Source organism: Symphalangus syndactylus, chromosome 24, assembly GCF_028878055.3.
Source record: "Symphalangus syndactylus isolate Jambi chromosome 24, NHGRI_mSymSyn1-v2.1_pri, whole genome shotgun sequence".
Classification (NCBI taxonomy): Eukaryota; Metazoa; Chordata; class Mammalia; order Primates; family Hylobatidae; genus Symphalangus; species Symphalangus syndactylus.
In genome coordinates, this window is record NC_072446.2 from 24,843,986 (window position 1) to 24,860,848 (window position 16,863).

Genomic DNA, 16,863 nt, shown 5'->3' on the forward strand with positions numbered 1-16,863 from the left:
ACAGGAGAGCCTGGCCATTCCGTAATGAAAGGAAGCATGGGCCCTGATGGATTTAGTGGCGCGAGGCTGCAGATCAGCCAGGGGCTCAGAAAGCCGAGTCCAGGGGAGTCTTGGAGACAGTGACTCACCACCCGCCTTACATAGCAATGGTGTCCACAGCTGCCAAGCTATCCCAGCGGCAGCGGCACAATTTCTGCCCCGGATGATTGTGATATTTGAGACGCTGCTGAAGTCCCGACATGCCAGGCCACAGGGAGACATGTCTGTGCCCCTCTGACCAGGCTTGTTTTTCCTCCTCTTCTTCGCGGGAGCTCCTTGCCCCCAGAACACCCACTGTGAAAAGCGGTGGAAACTCACCCTTTACTTCAGCCTTGACTGGGAAGAGGGGCCAGATTTGCAGGGAACCTGGCCTTCAAGAACCATCAGGGCGAGGAAGCCCACGTTTTGTGAGACCTTAAACAGTGCCTCCTGTCAATGGTGCACCCCACCCAGGAGACCTACTCCCCCATGCTGCGGTTTTCAGTAGCTCAGAGCAAGGGGCCCGCCATAAACTGAGGTAACAAGGAGGTGCTCTCTTGGTTTTCTCACAATGATTCCTCTGGTTTTGGTTTAATCTCCCATTGACTAACCAGGAAACAGAGAGGGTCAGAGACGTTTAGGGACCTGCCTGCTGAATCACGGAGTGAGTGACAGACCCAGTGTACCTGACTTCTGCCGTGGAGTCACCCATGATGACTAATGACAAAGGGACACACCAATGACAACCTCTCCTGAGCAGTCGTCACGCACTGGCCATGGTTAGAAGGGTTCCCCTTACAGCCTCTCCCTCAATGCTCACAACCATCCTGGGAACTGGCACTGTCTATATTCTCCTTGGGTAGGAAATGACGGAACTGATGCCTTGGGAGGCGACTAACTGGCCAAAGACAGAACTGTGGCTCAAACCCCAGCAGCTGGTATGGCCAACCACTACCGTGATGTCATCATAGATATCTGCATGGGGTCCCTCCATCCCTCACGTCACAGGTGCTCAGACAGAACTTTGCCCAACACACTCCTGCTGCGAGATTAAGCAGCATGCCAGGTGCAGTGGCTCATGCTTGTAATGCCGAAACTTTGGGAGGCCAAGGTGGGTGGATCACCTGAGGTCAGGAGTTCAAGACCAGCCTGGCCAACATGGCAAAACCCCATCTCTACTAAAACTACAAGAATTAGCCAGGTGTGGTGACACAAGCCTGTAGTCCCAGCTACTGAAGAGGCTGAGGCAAGAGAATCACTTGAACCCAGGAGGCAAAGGCTGCAGTGAGCTGAGATCCCACCACTGCACTCCAGCCTGGACCACAGCAAGACTCCATCTCAAAGAGGCCGGGCGCGGTGGCTCATGCCTGTAATCCCAACACTTTGGGAGGCCAAGGTGGGCAGATCACGAGGTCAGGAGATGGAGACCATCCTGGCTAACACAGTGAAACCCCATTTCTACTAAAAATACAAAAAATTAGCCAGGTGTGGTGGCACGCACCTGTAGTCCCAGCTACTCGAGAGGCTGAGGCATGAGAATCACTTGAATCGGGAGGTGGAGGTTGCAGTGAGCTGAGATCATGCCCCTGCACTCCAGCCTGAGCGACAGAACGAGACTCCATCTCAAAAAATAAAGAGAATGTGGCATGTCCCAAATGTGCACATTCAGGTTTCTTCCTCACAATTCTAGCCTTACACATATAACTATAATTATTTAATTTTTAAATCAATTTCTATTATTTCAAACTAAAATCTATTGCAAAAGGATATTCTGTGGTCCTACCTTAACCACAATAACTGCCACCTGCCATTCACCAAAGGTAGCTGCCATCTACCAAAAATAGGTACAAGGCACACAAAGCAATGCTATGGAATTCAAGTTGGGAACTGGTTCCCGATGAAGGCTCTGAACTTGACTTTCTTCCTTTTTTTTCAAAAGGGAGATGAGCAAAGCCTAGAGAGGTGTTAAAGAAACACTAGCACCAAACTGAGACTTTGCCCTGAGAGAGCCGACAAGGGACTGGCTGTCTCACTTTGTCGCTCAAGGTCACTGAATGCTGTGCCTCAGGAGCTTCCCACGTGCACACTTCACACGTGGAGAAACGCTGAAACAGGGTTTCAATAAGCCCCTACCATGCCACTGTCCCCTTTCCCACCAGGGGAGCACACCTGGCCCTGGGCTGCAGACACAGCACAGGGTGGTTGCTCATCTGGGCGGGTCTGGCGAGGACAGGGCAGGGTCCAGGCTGTCCCTGGCTTTGACTGATGCGTGTGTCCTTGCCCACCAGCACGCCAAGCTACAACTACGCACCCAACCCGGACAAACACTGGATCATGCGCTACACGGGGCCCATGAAGCCCATCCACATGGAATTCACCAACATGCTCCAGCGGAAGCGCTTGCAGACCCTCATGTCAGTGGACGACTCCATGGAGACGGTAGGTGCCCGCTGCATGCCTCTTGGTGGGCGTGGCTCCGAACCCCCAGCCAGGCCAGGGCCGAAACCTCCTGGCCCTTCAGGGTTTTCCTGGAGGAATAGAAATCAAAGGCAGAACGAAGAGGCCCCATATGCTAGACCTGGGGAACAGCTAGGAGCAATCCAGACAAAAGCCTCTTCCTTTATGAAACATATTCTAGATCTGTGCTGCTCAATACGGTAACCATGTATGCTAGTTATATTTTTTTCCTAGTGCTATTTACATTTTTAAACACATTTATTGGGATGTAATTCACATACCATACAATTCCCCCAGTTAAAGTGTGCAATTCTGTGGTTTTCATATGCCCAGAGTTGTATAACCATCACCACATCCATGTTAGGACATTTTTCTTACCCCAAAAGAAACCTTAGTCATCGCCCACTAAATCTCCCTCAGCCCCAGCCCCAGACAACTGGTGATCTCTTTCTGTGTCTCTAGATTGGGTGTTCTGCACACTTCCTATACATGGAATCGTACACGCTGTGGCCTTCTGTGCCCAGTGCCTTTCTTTCACTTAGCGCCACGTGTTCAAGCTTCACCCCTGGTGTTGCATGAATCAGTCCCCCTCATTCCCTGTTATTGCTGAATAATATCCCATTGTATGGGTATTGCCACATTTTATTTAGCCATGGCTATTTAAACTGAATACAGTAACATTATAAAGTCAGTTCTTCTGTCACACAAGCCTCATTTCACGTGCTCAGTAGGTTCGTGTGGCTGGAGGCCACCGTATCGGACAGTGCAGACGTTAACACGGCCACCAATGCAGAAAGTTCTGCCACACGGTGCCCTTCTGGATCGCAAGCTCCTGCCACAGGCTGCAGCCCGAGTTTCACTCATTCATTCATTCACCCGACGGCATTATTGAGTGCCTGTGTACATGGGATACAGCAGGCAGGGAACAAAATGACAAAAGTCTCTGCCCTAATGGAGGCAGCATGCCAAGGCAGGGACACAGATGATCCACAGATAAGTAAAAGAGATGGAGGCCGAGAAGGGCCACGAAGAACCGTGGAGGGGAGGGCGGGCCAGGGGGTGACAGGAGGCAGGAAGGTGCAGTGACAAAGGGGAGAGCCCCTGGGAAAGTTGAGCGAAGACCTGAAGCAGGGGAGGGACAGAGCCTGAGATCTCAAGCGCCTGTCACCCCGGGTCGGAGACGGGCCAAGCACCCAGTCCCCACTGCCCCTTGCCTCCTCGCCTGTGTTGCAGATTTACAACATGCTGGTTGAGACGGGCGAGCTGGACAACACGTACATCGTGTACACCGCCGACCACGGCTACCACATCGGCCAGTTTGGCCTGGTGAAAGGGAAATCCATGCCGTATGAGTTTGACATCAGGGTCCCGTTCTATGTGAGGGGCCCCAACGTGGAAGCTGGCTCTCTGTAAGTGTCATCCCCCAGGGACCCAGGGAGGCCCCTGGGCCCAGCTCAGGGCTTCAACTGTGCAGCCCAAACCCAAGCCCACCCTGGGTGGCACACAGTTTTGGCAGAAGAACCCCAGGGCCAAAGGAAAGCAGTTATGTCATGCGTGTTATACCCCTCTGCTGGGGAAGGAGAGGCCAGGAGCCTTTAGCACCTGTGGAAACAGATTGTTTGTGGTGGGGCTGTATGCCAGGAAATTCAGGGAGCTGGGCTGTAGACGTGTGTGTGCGCACATGCGTGTCACCAGCAGGTGGGAATGGCTCTTGGATTTCTGTTCTGTTCTGTTCTAGCATTGCTTTGTGTGCCTTGTACCTATTTTTGGTAGATAGCAGTTACCTTTGGTGAATGGCAGGTGGCAGTTATTGTGGTTAAGGTAGGACCACGGAATATCCTTTTGCAACAGATTTTAGTTTGAAATAATAGAAATTGATTTAAAAATTAAATAAGTTATAGTTATATGTGTAAGGCCAGAATTGTGTGGGCAGTCATCGGGCCTGGAGGTTGTCAGGGAGGAACCCCGGACCTCAGCACAGGCAGCTGGTTGTCAGCCAGGATCAGCTGAGCCACCTCCGGGCAGCAGCATAAACGGAGATGCTGTTCCCTCCCATCCTTCCTGGAGGACCGCGTGGGCCGCAGCCCTCAGCCAGCCATTCTCCTTGGGCTAACCTTTGAGATGACACGTTCTGGCAGAGAACATGCTGCGTCTGGGGCAGGGGAGCGGACAGGCCACTGTTCATGGCAGCAGCTTCCTTGGATCGGCTGAGATATTATGGAGACTGGCTCAAATGGGGTTTTTGAAAAGCAGGTGTGTTGCTATTAAGACTGTCATTTGGTCTGCCTTCTGCCCATGCCCAGATGTGGGAACACACACCCAGCACTCACACAGGGCTGGCTGCAGAATTCCTCCTGAAAAGGCGTTGACAGTGCAGTGTGGAATTCCAGACTGACATGTTCCCACTGCCTTGGACATTTTGCGAGAATTCCAGGAGGCAGGCTACATGAGTTCAAGGCCAGAAAAAGTGATGACTGTCTGTTGACCTTATCAGATCATGCCTGTCTTTGGCTGTTAGCGTCCCCATTGGAATAAGAGCTGTAATAACGATAGTCCACGCGGATGGAGTGTCCGCTCTTCAGGGCCAGGTCTAAGAACTACATAATAATTCATTGCAAGCCGGGCCCTGTGGCTCACGCCTGTAATCCCAGCACTTTGGGAGGCCCAGGCGGGCAGATCATTTGAGGTCAGGAGTTCAAGACCAGCCTGGCCAACATGGGGAAACCCTGCCTCTACTAAAAATACAAAAATTAGCTGGACATGGTAGCGCACACTTGTAGTCCCAGCACTCAGGAGGCTGAGGCAGGAGAATCGCTTGAACCTGGGAGGCGGAGGTTGCAGTGAGCCGAGATCGTGCTCCTGCACTCCAGTCTGGGCGACAGAGTGAGACTCCATCTCAAAAAAAAGTGAATAATTCGTTTCAGCATCACAACTGCCCTGCGACGTGGATGCTCATAGTAGCCCCGTTTTACATCCAAGGCCACTGAGGCACAGAGAGGTTAAGTTGCCTGGGTTGACAGAGCAAGTAAGGGAAGGGGCTGGGGCTTGAAGCCAGGCAGTCTCTATTCCCATCTGTCACACCTCTCAGAAACTCCGAACCATCTCTGTGAACAGAAAGAAGCTGACCCACTGAGGGCTCTACAAACACTGACATTGGGGGTTTGGTCAGCCTCGGAATCTGTGATCTGACTCATAGGACCCAAAACCACATCCCACATGGCCAAGGAAAAGAGAGTGCTCATGTCAGGTTTGGGACCAAAGACACACAGTATCTGTCAGCCAGGACTCCTTTGGTTGCAAGCAGAAATGACCTTTGAACCAGATAAGGCATATAAGATAAAAGGAACACAGTAACTGTAGTTACTGAAAAGTCCATGCACAGCGCCAGCCTCAGGCATGGCTGGATCCAGCAGTCTTACAATGCCATTGGAAAGCTCTCATTTCTTATCTCTCAGTCCCACTTCCGCTGAATTGGCTTTATTCTCAGGCGGGTTTTTCTCCTTATGGCAGGGTCAGCAGCTCCAGATTTTCAGCCATCCTGTTTAGGAAGCCAAACTGCTTTGAACAGAAGACCTGAGGCTGACTCGCACTGGCCTGACTTAGATCACATGTCCTTCCCTGAACCATTCGCTGTAGCCAGAGGTGACAGAAACCCTTGAGTAACCAGGCTGAGTGCATTGGGCAGTGGACTCTGAATGGGGCCAGGTAGTTCCTACAGAATTAGAAGCTGCGACACAGAGCAAGGCATGGGTGCTGGCCAGGAAAAGCAACTGCTGTCCTCCTTCCCCTGAGCCTGGGGCAGTGGGACCACTGGACAAGCTCAGCCCCATCAGCTGCTGGTTGCTGGGTTCCGCAGAGCGCCCGTCGCTCAGCAGTCTTCCCAGCTCCCTCGCCTCTGGATTCAGTTGTAGCACCTCATGCTGGCCTTCGATCCCCCCATGACACAGCCCCATCTTCAGCAGCTGCACACATGCTTGGCAGCCTGCCCGATGTTCACAGGGCACTGGACTGGGGAGAGATGAGGGGTTAAAGATGACAGAAACCCTAGGACACAGGCCCTGCCCTGGTCCCCAGGGAACTAGCGGGGAGGGCACTCAGGCGCTCTGATGGGACTGTCCACCATTCAACAGGTCCTGGGTCCTGTGCTGGGCACACCCCTCAAGTCCGTTACCCTACATTGGGAATGCCATCAGCCAGAAACAAAAGCCAGGAGAGGTGGCCCATGCCTGTAATCCCAGCACTTTGGGAGGCTGAGGCAGATGTATCACCTGAGGTCAGGAGTTCAAGAGTAACCTGGCCAACATGGTGAAACCCCACCTCTACTAAAAGTACAAAAATTATGGGTGTGGTGGCGCATGCCTGTAATCCCAGCTACTCGGGAGGCTGAGGCATGAGAATCACTTGAACCCAGGAGGTGGAGGTTGCAGTCAGCCAAGATCGTGCCACCACACTCCAGCCTGGGTGACAGAGCAAGACACCTCTCAAAAAAAGAAACAGGAGCCAGGAAAGGTGGCAGATGTATGGGAATTCACTTAGCCAATATTTACTGAGTAGCTACTGTGTGTTCTAAGGGTATAAGTCCTGGAGATACAGAAGTGACCATCTGAGCCAGCCTTCCTGCAGCTTAGAGTCTAACTGGGTAATAGACAATAAGCCAGAGAAATAAGTAAATTATATAGCATATGAGATGGTGATAAGTCTTCAGGAGAAAGATAAAGCAGGGAGGGTGGGGAGGGGGCGCAGTTCCAAATAGGGTCCTCAGGAGGGGCCTTGTGTTGGGTATCTGTGCTACAGAACAAACTGCCACAAACTCAGCAGCTTAAGACAACACACATGTCCAAACTCACAGTGTCTGAGGGTCAGAAGCCTGGGCCTAGCCCTGCAGGGTCGTCTGCTTAGGCTGAAATCAAGGTGCCGGCCAGGGCTGTGGTCTCATCCAGAGGCTCGACTGGGGAGCATCTACATCCCTGCTCACAGGGCAGGTCAAGTGCAAGCAGAGGACTTGAACCCATGCAGTCTGCCTCCCAAACTGCTCACAGTCTAGCCGCTGATTTAGAGTGGCTTGCTTCTTCAAAGCCAGCAAGGGGAGAAAGAAACCAGAGCCAGACTGCTAGCAGGATAGAGTTGACTATCTCATAACACAACCACGGGAGTGACAGCCCATCACCTTCACATCTCACTGGTTGGCAGCAGGTGCAGGTTGGTCCACACCCAAGGTGAGGGGGTCACATTAAGGTGTGACACCAGGGACAGGGATTCTGGGGACCACTGAGGCCTGTCACAGGCCTCCTTGGTCATAGAGCAAAGAATTAAAGGGGTGAGGGACGGTGGCCCCTGATCTCCAGGGAAAGAACATTCCAGGCAGAGAGGATGGTAAAGAAGAAGGCCCTGAGGCTGGACTGTGCCTGGGCTGTCAAGGAACAGTGAGGAGCCAGTGTTTGCCCCAGAGGTCCAGGGGAAGGGTTCGGGAAGGGCCAGGATTTGGACTGGTTGTAAAGGCGGGTCACCTTTGCTCAGGAAGTGGGGACAGGAAGGGCAGGAGGGGGACAGGGTGGGGCTGTCAGCTCACAGCATGGCATGTCTGAGACACAGAAGCTAAGGGGGGGCGAGCGCAGAGTGGAGGTTCGGCTGAATCTGAGCCGCAGAGGGGAGCTTGCCAGGCCGCAGAGGTTGAGGTGCCAGACTGCAGCTTCCATACCTGCAGATGTCAGCCCCCAACAAACTGCTGCCCACCTACCGCTCCCCAACGCCCCGCGCGAGGCTGAGACACCACCACCCCAGTGGCTGAGTCCCCGATCTCCTGCCTCCTGCAGGAATCCCCACATCGTCCTCAACATTGACCTGGCCCCCACCATCCTGGACATTGCAGGCCTGGACATACCCGCAGATATGGACGGAAAATCCATCCTCAAGCTGCTGGACACGGAGCGGCCGGTGAATCGGTGAGGAAGGATGAGGGCAGGTGTTGGGGGGCCAGGACATTGACCTGCGGGAACTCAGAGCAAAACCCTGTGGGTCTAGAATGTGGGGTCTCCAAGGGTCGGGAGCTGGGGTTCTCAGGTCCCCCCACGCCAACCACTTACCTGCTGTGGGAGAGAAGCATGGCCCCCTCTCCGAGATTCTGTCTTCCCATCTGGAATGTGGCCAAGGTGACCAGTTGGGGACCTTCTCTGAGCTAAAATTACCCAAAGCTTGAAATGATAGCAGCAGTGATGGTAGGAGTTGGTGCTAACTGCACGGCGCTTGTGTGTGAGGCCCTGTTCTAAGTACTGTGCAGGGAAATCTGGGAATTTGATCCTCACAGTAACCCAGCAAGGTGGACATTATCATCATCCCCGTTTTACCAGTTTGGAATCCGAGTCCCAAAGCGATTGAGTGGCTTGTCGGAGGTATCCCAGCAAGTCTGGATGTAGCTCTGGGAATTCAGATGCTGACTCACCAGGGCCCATAACTTTAATGCTGGAGGGTGTGATGGGAACATATTCCTAGGTGTCCAGAGAGGCAGAATAGGAACCGTGAGGGTGACCAAGTCAGACAGTTGGGAGGTGGGCTGAGTCGGGGCGGGGAGGCTGGTGTGGCCGCAGCAACATCTGGTGGCCAGCGCTCCAACAGCCACCAGGTTCCTGGCCTCCAGGTGCTACTTCAACTCCTGGCTTGCACCTCTGGCAGCAGAGCCCTTCCCCTGTGGCCTCCCAGAGGCTCCAGCCAGGCGAGCACTGTGTGCCCACATCTGGCTGCCCTGTAGGGGGACCGCGTCCATTGAGGCTCCTCCCCTGATTGTGAGGCCCCTCCCCTGATTGTGAGGCCAGGCGAGCTGTAATGGTATAAAATGGACATGTTTGAGGACACTGGCCTGGGAGCCAGGACACCTGGGAGTCAGGGGACAGGGTGGAAGCTTCCCCTCTCAGCTTCAGAGTCCCCATCTAGGAAATGGAAATGACCAGGTGGCACTGGATGAAACATACGAATTACATACATGCAACTGCAAAGCACCAAAGAAGAAAATACCCCCAAAACCCAATGCCATTAACCCGACATCAAGGCAACCGCTGCGCCTGACACTGAGCTCAAGACAGAGCTCGTCTAGCACCAGGGGAGTTGCTGGGCTTCCTGGTGGGGTTTGAGATGTGCACGCACGCACGTGCACACACACACACAGACACACAGTTACTTGGGTGGGACTTACAGTGACTTTGACCTGGGTCATTTCTGCCTTGTGTACTTCAAGACCCAAGTCTCTGGGGAAGGGGTGGCTCAACTCAGAGGAGGGTGTGCAATGCTCCAGTGCCCAGCTGGGCGCGCTCACTACAATTGCCGTCCAGGCTGACCGTAAACCAAGGCTGACGCCTGGTGCCGTCCCTGCTCCTGGGGGAATAGGGGGTCGTGGGAAGCCCTCACATTGCTGAGAAGCAGGAGCCATGCTTTTTTCCAGGTTTCACTTGAAAAAGAAGATGAGGGTCTGGCGGGACTCCTTCCTGGTGGAGAGAGGGTGAGTGCCGGGTCCTGGGAGGGACACCCCTGCCCACCTCCCTCCCTCCGCCTAGGAAGCTCCTGCAGCCCCACCGCATCGTGGTATTCAAGAACTGCCCATGGCTCTGAAGTTGTGTCCAAAGGCCCCTAAACACAAAGCCCATTCACTGCTCCTATAGACGACACAAAATTGGGGTCTGAGGTCACGTGTACTCTTTTGGCATGTTTTGTCCAGCTTCTACAATGTCTTCAGTTAATTTATTGCCAACTCATGCAATTTGGGAAGTTGCTTATAAAATTCCAATATCTTAAGTTTCCTAAACATCAGGAGACCCGGGCAGGGTGGCCCTGTGCCCTCCACTGTGAGGAAAAGCCGGAGCCGAGGGGGCACCCCCCTAGGTGGGCACATGTGCCTCCGGGGCTCCTCCAGAGCTGAGAGGCCGGCCCCGCGGCTCCTGCTGTCTGCCCCATAGCAAACTGCTACACAAGAGAGACAACGACAAGGTGGATGCCCAGGAGGAGAACTTTTTGCCCAAGTACCAGCGTGTGAAGGACCTGTGTCAGCGCGCTGAGTACCAGACGGCGTGTGAGCAGCTGGGACAGGTAAGAAGGCTCCGTTCCCTCCCGACGGCTCCCCCTCCTGACTGCAGCCTGACCTGCGGGGTTCTGAGAGCCACTGAACCAGCAGGGCCAGGGCCTCCCAACAGGTAGCCCTTTAATGCCCTGTGATGCCCAAGATGCTGTTTGGTGGTGCAGGATGACGCTCCCAATAAGCAATTCATTTCTCAGCAGCCTTTGGACCCTGACCGTGTCAGAGGCCAAGTGTCCCATGGGTGTGCGTATGCCCTTAGTGCCTCTCTAGCCCTTGCCGACCCCTCTTGCACAAAGGCCCCAGCAGGAGTTAAATTACTTTATCTTCACCGTATTTACTTTGACAGTATCCTCTTCGTGACTGGTTTTCCTTTTATAGGAGTAATAAGACATGGCTTTTTAAAATAAATATATGTAAGGTTTTAAAAAGTGAATTGATTGCAAGAGAAATATTAAGGAAATTATGGCTAGGAACAGTCCGTGGCTCATGTCTGAGGTCCCAGCTACTCCAGAGCTGAGGTGGGAGGATGGCTTGAACCCACGTGTTGGGGGTTGCAGTGAGCTATGATTGCGCCACTGCACTCCAGCTTGGGTGACAGAATAAGACCCTGTCTCTAAAAACATAAGAAAAAAGAAAATTATCTGGGAAGTATTCAGAGATAGCAGAAACTGACATGTTTTGGGAAAGCCTGAAGGAGGCTCTTCTGAGGCTGGAAGGCCAGGGCAGGCTTGGAGAGGAGGGTCAGGGGAGGGGCAACCCCCACCCCCAGGCAGGGTGGAGAGGGGAGTGGGTGGAGAGGGGTGTGGGCAGGGAGGGGAGTGGGCAGGGAGGGGATTGGAGATGGTGAGGCTCTGCCTTGACTGGCCCAAGGGGTGCCAGAGGTGTGTCCCTGCCCTGCCTGTCAAAGGCTGGGACTTTGAGCTGCGGCTGGAGCTGCGTGCCTGTTTCACCTATGAGAAAAAACAAAACCAGGGCCCTGGTATTGAAGGCGAAGGCCTGAGGTGGGTGCATTTCTGATGGACTGCATTTGAATGATTCCATCTTATGACTGCACACAGAATTAGTACGGGCCCATACAGGCCTGACTGTGCCTCCCCACCCAGTGTGTGTTTGTAAACCCACAGACCCCACTTAGTCACAGAATTAACCCGTATCTGCCACCGGGCAGGAGCTGTGGATTTCATCCCTCTGTTGTACAGCACGAATGCATACCTCCGATTGCCAGGCACTGTCCTAGGTGCAGGGCTACAGCCTTGAATATGCCCAACAGAAACTCCTGCCCTCCCGGAGCTGATGTTCTGGAGAGAGTTCAGCCTTGACTTTGTACCGAGATCCCAGAAGTGGTTCTGATTTTAGTTCTGGGCTAAAAGGAATGAAATGAGGAGGCCAGGAAGCCTTTGCCCCTCAACGAGGGAACATCGTCAAGTCCCCCACTGGTTCTTTCTGCATGTCTCCCCCGACCCAGATCAGGGCTTGGGCAGCCAGAATGACCTCTTTGCTGGGGCCAAGAAAGAGGAGGTATCAGCATTTTGCAAACAATCAGAGCACACCACTGAAGCCAAAGGAAGCGAGTGCTGAGGGCGGGGTTTGGGGCACATAGCCTAGGCCAGCTGGGAGGCAGCAACCCACGGCCCCCGACCCAGCCCCAGAGCTTTGGGGACCCCAGGCTCAGACGTCTGTCCCCCATCCCAGGCAATGGCCCTGCTCACAAGCCCGCACTCCCCGAGTGCCGTTGCCATGTCCCTGCTTGTGCCGTGCCTTCTGGAATGCCCTGCCCAGTGTAGAAGCTGTACCCTGTGGTCCAAGGACGTCTCTTAGGGGGCCTCACACCCAGCCATAGCATTGCCTTGGGTACCTTTTCTGTGCTACCCCACGTGGTAGATGTTTGTTTGTCCTTCGCTGAACAAACATTCCCAGGAACCGAGCTCTTGTGCATCTGCCTGTTTCCTGGTGATACGGGTACATCCTAAGGGCAGGGCCCGGCTAGAATTCATGTCATCATTGCTAAAGCCCAGACTAGGGCCCGGCCCGGGCAGGAGTAAATGTGCCCTGGGCACCTTGTAATGATGATCATCACAGGCAGCACGTGAGTGTAAGCTCTACCTCCAGCCACCCTATCTGGCAGGTATGTTCTCTACACAGGGGGAAACTGAGGCCCAGGGCTTAGGCAAACTGCCTGCAGCCTCACAGCTTCAAGTGGTGGAGCCAGGATTTGAACCCAGGTAGTCGGGCTGCGGGACCTTTGTTCTCAGCAGCTGTAGGGACTCTGAGTCAAGCCGACACTGGCCCAGCCCTGTGGGGCTCACGTGCCGCCCTCGCCAGGACAGCCTCGGGACGGGCCATGTGGACACGGCTTCTACATGAGTAGTGCAGGGACAGCAAACACTTTCCGCGCAAGGTCAGACAGTAAATAGTTTGGGCTTTGCAGGCCACACATTTGTTTTTGTTCTTGCTTTTTACAACTCTAAAAATGTACAATGTAAAAACCGTTCTTGGGTTGCAGGCCGTACAAAAACAGGCCACGGGCTGGAGTTGACTAGCGAGGGGGCTGCCATTTGCCGACCCCTCAAGTCGTGCCCCAGCTGAGTTTGTTGGGTTGGAGGGGAGAGCAGGCAGCGGGGAAGGAGAATTCCAGGCAGAGAGAGCTAAGTGGACAGAGGCTGCTGCCCAGTGCACACAGCTCAGGGCTTCATGCAGAAGTCAGAGCCTGGCTTTTCCTGAAAAATCAGACCTGGGCTTCTGGGCCTGCGCTCCCCTCTGGCGACAGTCAGATGGGTATAGCCGGTCACAGTGCCCACTTTAGCCTCCCCAGGTCCCCCAGTCACTTCTGAGCTGGCCTCATTCAGGGCCATGCCTGCTGGCCCATCAGTCTCCTTCTGCACTAAGGAATCCAGGTTGCTGGAAGGGCCTGCATGTGTTGAAGCGGGTGGGAGCATGGCAGGGCGCTGTGAATGCAATCAGATTCAGCCTCCAGGTGAGAACAGATGGGCGGGACAGGGGCAAGATGAGCAGGTGAAAGGCAGCAGGGCATTCAGCGGCGGCAGGGGGGTGGGCAGGCGGTGCAGCAGAGGGTTGGGGGGGATGGTGGCACCAGATTCCACACTTTTCCTTACAGCTCTTGCACCTCCCAGTTGTGTGACCCAGGACACATCTCTCTACCTCTGTGTGCCTCATCTTGAAGTGGCACAGTAATGACAGCACCTGCCTTGCAGGGTAGCGTGAGGTGTAGTAAGCAAGTTAGTATATTAACACACAGTGCTTGGCACATGCTAAGTGCTGGAGAGACACAGGGAACAGATCTGACCTGTGGCCTGGAAAGGTCACTTTGGCACACAATAGGCCCTAAAGAGTCACTGGGTCAATGGGCTGGAGCAGGTGTGGACAGAAGGGAAGAGAATCCAGTTTGCAGGTGGTTGCAGAATCCCATGAGGGGATCCAGGAGGCTGGAACTGGGGAAGAGAAGAGGGATCAACACGAGAGATTTGGACAGTGATTCTATCTACATTCAGCTTCTGACCACAGGCCTGGAGTTACATGCACACGTGGAGCCTCTGCACACACTGCACTGATTGAGTCTGGGAAGGTGGGCAGGGGAGACCTTGCGCTGGAGCAGACGGGAAGGAAGAGAAGGCTCCAGAAGCAGGAAGGGCTGGAGAAAAGGCATTCTAGGCAGAAGGAACAGTGAGCGCCAAGTCCCTGGGGCAGCAGCCCACGGGGGATACTGGAGAGAGGGCTGGGGCTGAGGGAGAGGAGGACCCATGGGTAGGCCAGGGCCAGATTGCAGAGGGTGTTCAAAGACTAGTATCAGGAGCTTGGGTCTTGTCTTAAAGAAAGTGGGAGCCATTGAAGGGTTTTAAGTAGGAGAGTAATACGATCCGACTTGCCCTTTAAAAAGATTCCTCTAGCTGCCATGTGGGTGGATTTTAGGAGCAGACAGAAGCAGGTAACTGTGAGAGTGGTGGCTGTCGGAGGCATCTCGCGGGGGGATGATGGTAGCTCTGCCCAAGGTTCAAGCAGTGGCGGTGGAGAGAAGCGGCATTGGAGATAGCAGAGGTGGGGCTCGGTAACAGCTGGATGCAAGCAGGGAGAGGGATGTCTCCAGGGTGGATGGGGGTGGCAGGGGAGAGGCGGGTTTAGGAGAGCAGACGAGCAGCTGGCCGAGGCCCTGGCATGTCTTGCAGAAGTGGCAGTGTGTGGAGGACGCCACGGGGAAGCTGAAGCTGCATAAGTGCAAGGGCCCCATGCGGCTGGGCGGCGGCAGAGCCCTCTCCAACCTCGTACCCAAGTACTACAGGCAGGGCAGTGAGGCCTGCACCTGTGACAGCGGGGACTACAAGCTCAGCCTGGCTGGACGCCGGAAAAAGCTCTTCAAGAAGAGTAAGTGTCACAACCTGGCTCTTGCCCCATTCATTCACTCAGACAATTCCACAGAGACTGTCGCTTTGCCAGGTGGTGGTCTAGGGGCTGGGGACACAGCCACACCTCCTCACGAGCCACCCATTCTAGTGGGGAGCAGTAGTAACAAACAGATAAGGCCAGGTGCGGTGGCTTACGCCTGTAATCTCAGTACTTTGGGAGTCCGAGGCAGGCGGATCACCTGAGGTCAGGAGCTCAAGACCAGCCTGGCCAACATGGTAAAACCCCATCTAAAAATACAAAAATTAGCCAGATGTGGTGGCTCAGGCTTGTAATCCCAGCTACTTGGGAGGCTGAGGCATGAGAATCGCTTGAACCCGGGAGGCAGATGCTGTGGTGACCCGAGATTGCACCACTGCACTCCAGCCTGGGCAACAGAGCGAGATCCATCTCAAAAAAAAAAAAAAAAAAAAAAAAAGGAAGAAACACACATACAAGGTTGGCTTGTATTGGCTGGTGAAAATGCTGGGACCAGAGGTTCGCAGGAACCTAGCTCTGTGCTTCCCCTAGGAGCCATGTTTCAATGTTCAATTAGTCAGTGTTTGTGTTGACTTTATAGAACTACCCTGGGCTGGGCACGGTGGCTCACACCTGTAATCCCAGCACTTTGAGAGGCCGAGGTGGATGGATCACTTGAGGTCAGGAGTTCAAGACCAGCCTGGCCAACATGGGGAAACCCCATCTCTACTAAAAATACAAAAAATTAGTTGGGCATGGTGGCGTGGCAGGAGAATCGCTTGAACCCAGGAGGTGGAGGTTGCAGACAGCTGAGATCATGCCATTGTGCTCCAGCCTGGGCGACAGAGTGAGACTCAGTCTCAAAAAAAAAAAAAAATAAAAAACTATCCTGAAGAACAAAAATAGACTATACTTTAGTTGAGCGGGGGAAAGCCTCACCCAACTGAAGAAGCGTCTACACCTTCACACCTCATTCTCGGCAGGGGCCGAGGAGAGGACAGGCAGGCAGAAGCCAGGGAGCTGGCGAAGTGAAGAGAGGGACTCTTCTAGACCCAGCCAGAAGGCTCAGCCGCCACCCTGGGCTATCACTTTACCATTCTGAAGCTCAGCTCCCACCATCAAATAGGAAGAATGGTCCCTGCCTGACTTTCAAACAGGAATGAGCCTGTGCCCTGAAAATGTGTGGAGGCGTCAGGGTCCGCCGGCTAGAAGTGTGTCCTCCAGGTCTGGGCAGCTTCCCACGCAGCCCATTTCTCTGGCCTAAGGACAGCCAAAGCCTAATGAGAGATTTTAGGTGTTGTTTTAAAAACAATTATGGTGAAATACACATAAAATTTATCATCTTAGCCATTTTAAAGTATCCAGTTCAGTAGTGTAAACTATATTCACACTACTATGCAACCTATCTGCTAAACGAACTCTTTTCATCTCACAAAACTAGAACTGTCCCCATTCAACACCATCTCCCCATTCTCCCACCCCACTCTCACCCCGTTCTTCCACCCCACTGTCACTCGTTCTCCCACTCCGCTCTCACCCCGTTCTCACCCCGCTCTCCCACCCCGTTCTCACCCCACTCTCCCACCCCACTCTCACGCCGTTCTCCCACCCACTCCCACCCCACTCTCACCCCGCTCTCCCACCCCACTCTCCCACCCTGCTCTCACCCCTTTCTCCCACCCCGCTCTCACCCCGTTCTCCCACCCCGCTCTCACCCCGTTCTCCCACCCCGCTCTCACCCCATTCTCCCACCCCGCTCTCACCCCATTCTCCCACCCCGCTCTCACCCCATTCTCCCACCCCGCTCTCACCCCTTTCTCCCACCCCACTCTCACCCCGTTCTCCCACCCCGCTCTCACCCCGTTCTCCCACCCCGCTCTCACCCCGTTGTCCCACCCTGCTCTCACCCCATTCTCCCACCCCATTCTCCCACCCACTCCCACCCCGTTCTC

General features: G+C 54.2%; 1 protein-coding gene across 11 annotated transcripts in view; it reads left to right on the top strand.

Annotated features, from left to right (window-relative positions):
• The window catches only part of SULF2 (sulfatase 2), a 130,050-nt gene that overhangs the window by 99,327 nt on the left and 13,860 nt on the right, over positions 1-16,863 (top strand). For all 11 annotated transcript variants that reach the window (XM_063633381.1, XM_063633384.1, XM_055266250.2 and 8 more), the window contains exons 6-11: positions 2,307-2,457; positions 3,709-3,884; positions 8,289-8,417; positions 9,908-9,964; positions 10,419-10,548; positions 14,719-14,914. In XM_063633381.1, the coding sequence (XP_063489451.1) occupies positions 2,307-2,457; positions 3,709-3,884; positions 8,289-8,417; positions 9,908-9,964; positions 10,419-10,548; positions 14,719-14,914 (839 nt within the window). The remainder of the gene's footprint in view (positions 1-2,306; positions 2,458-3,708; positions 3,885-8,288; positions 8,418-9,907; positions 9,965-10,418; positions 10,549-14,718; positions 14,915-16,863) is intronic.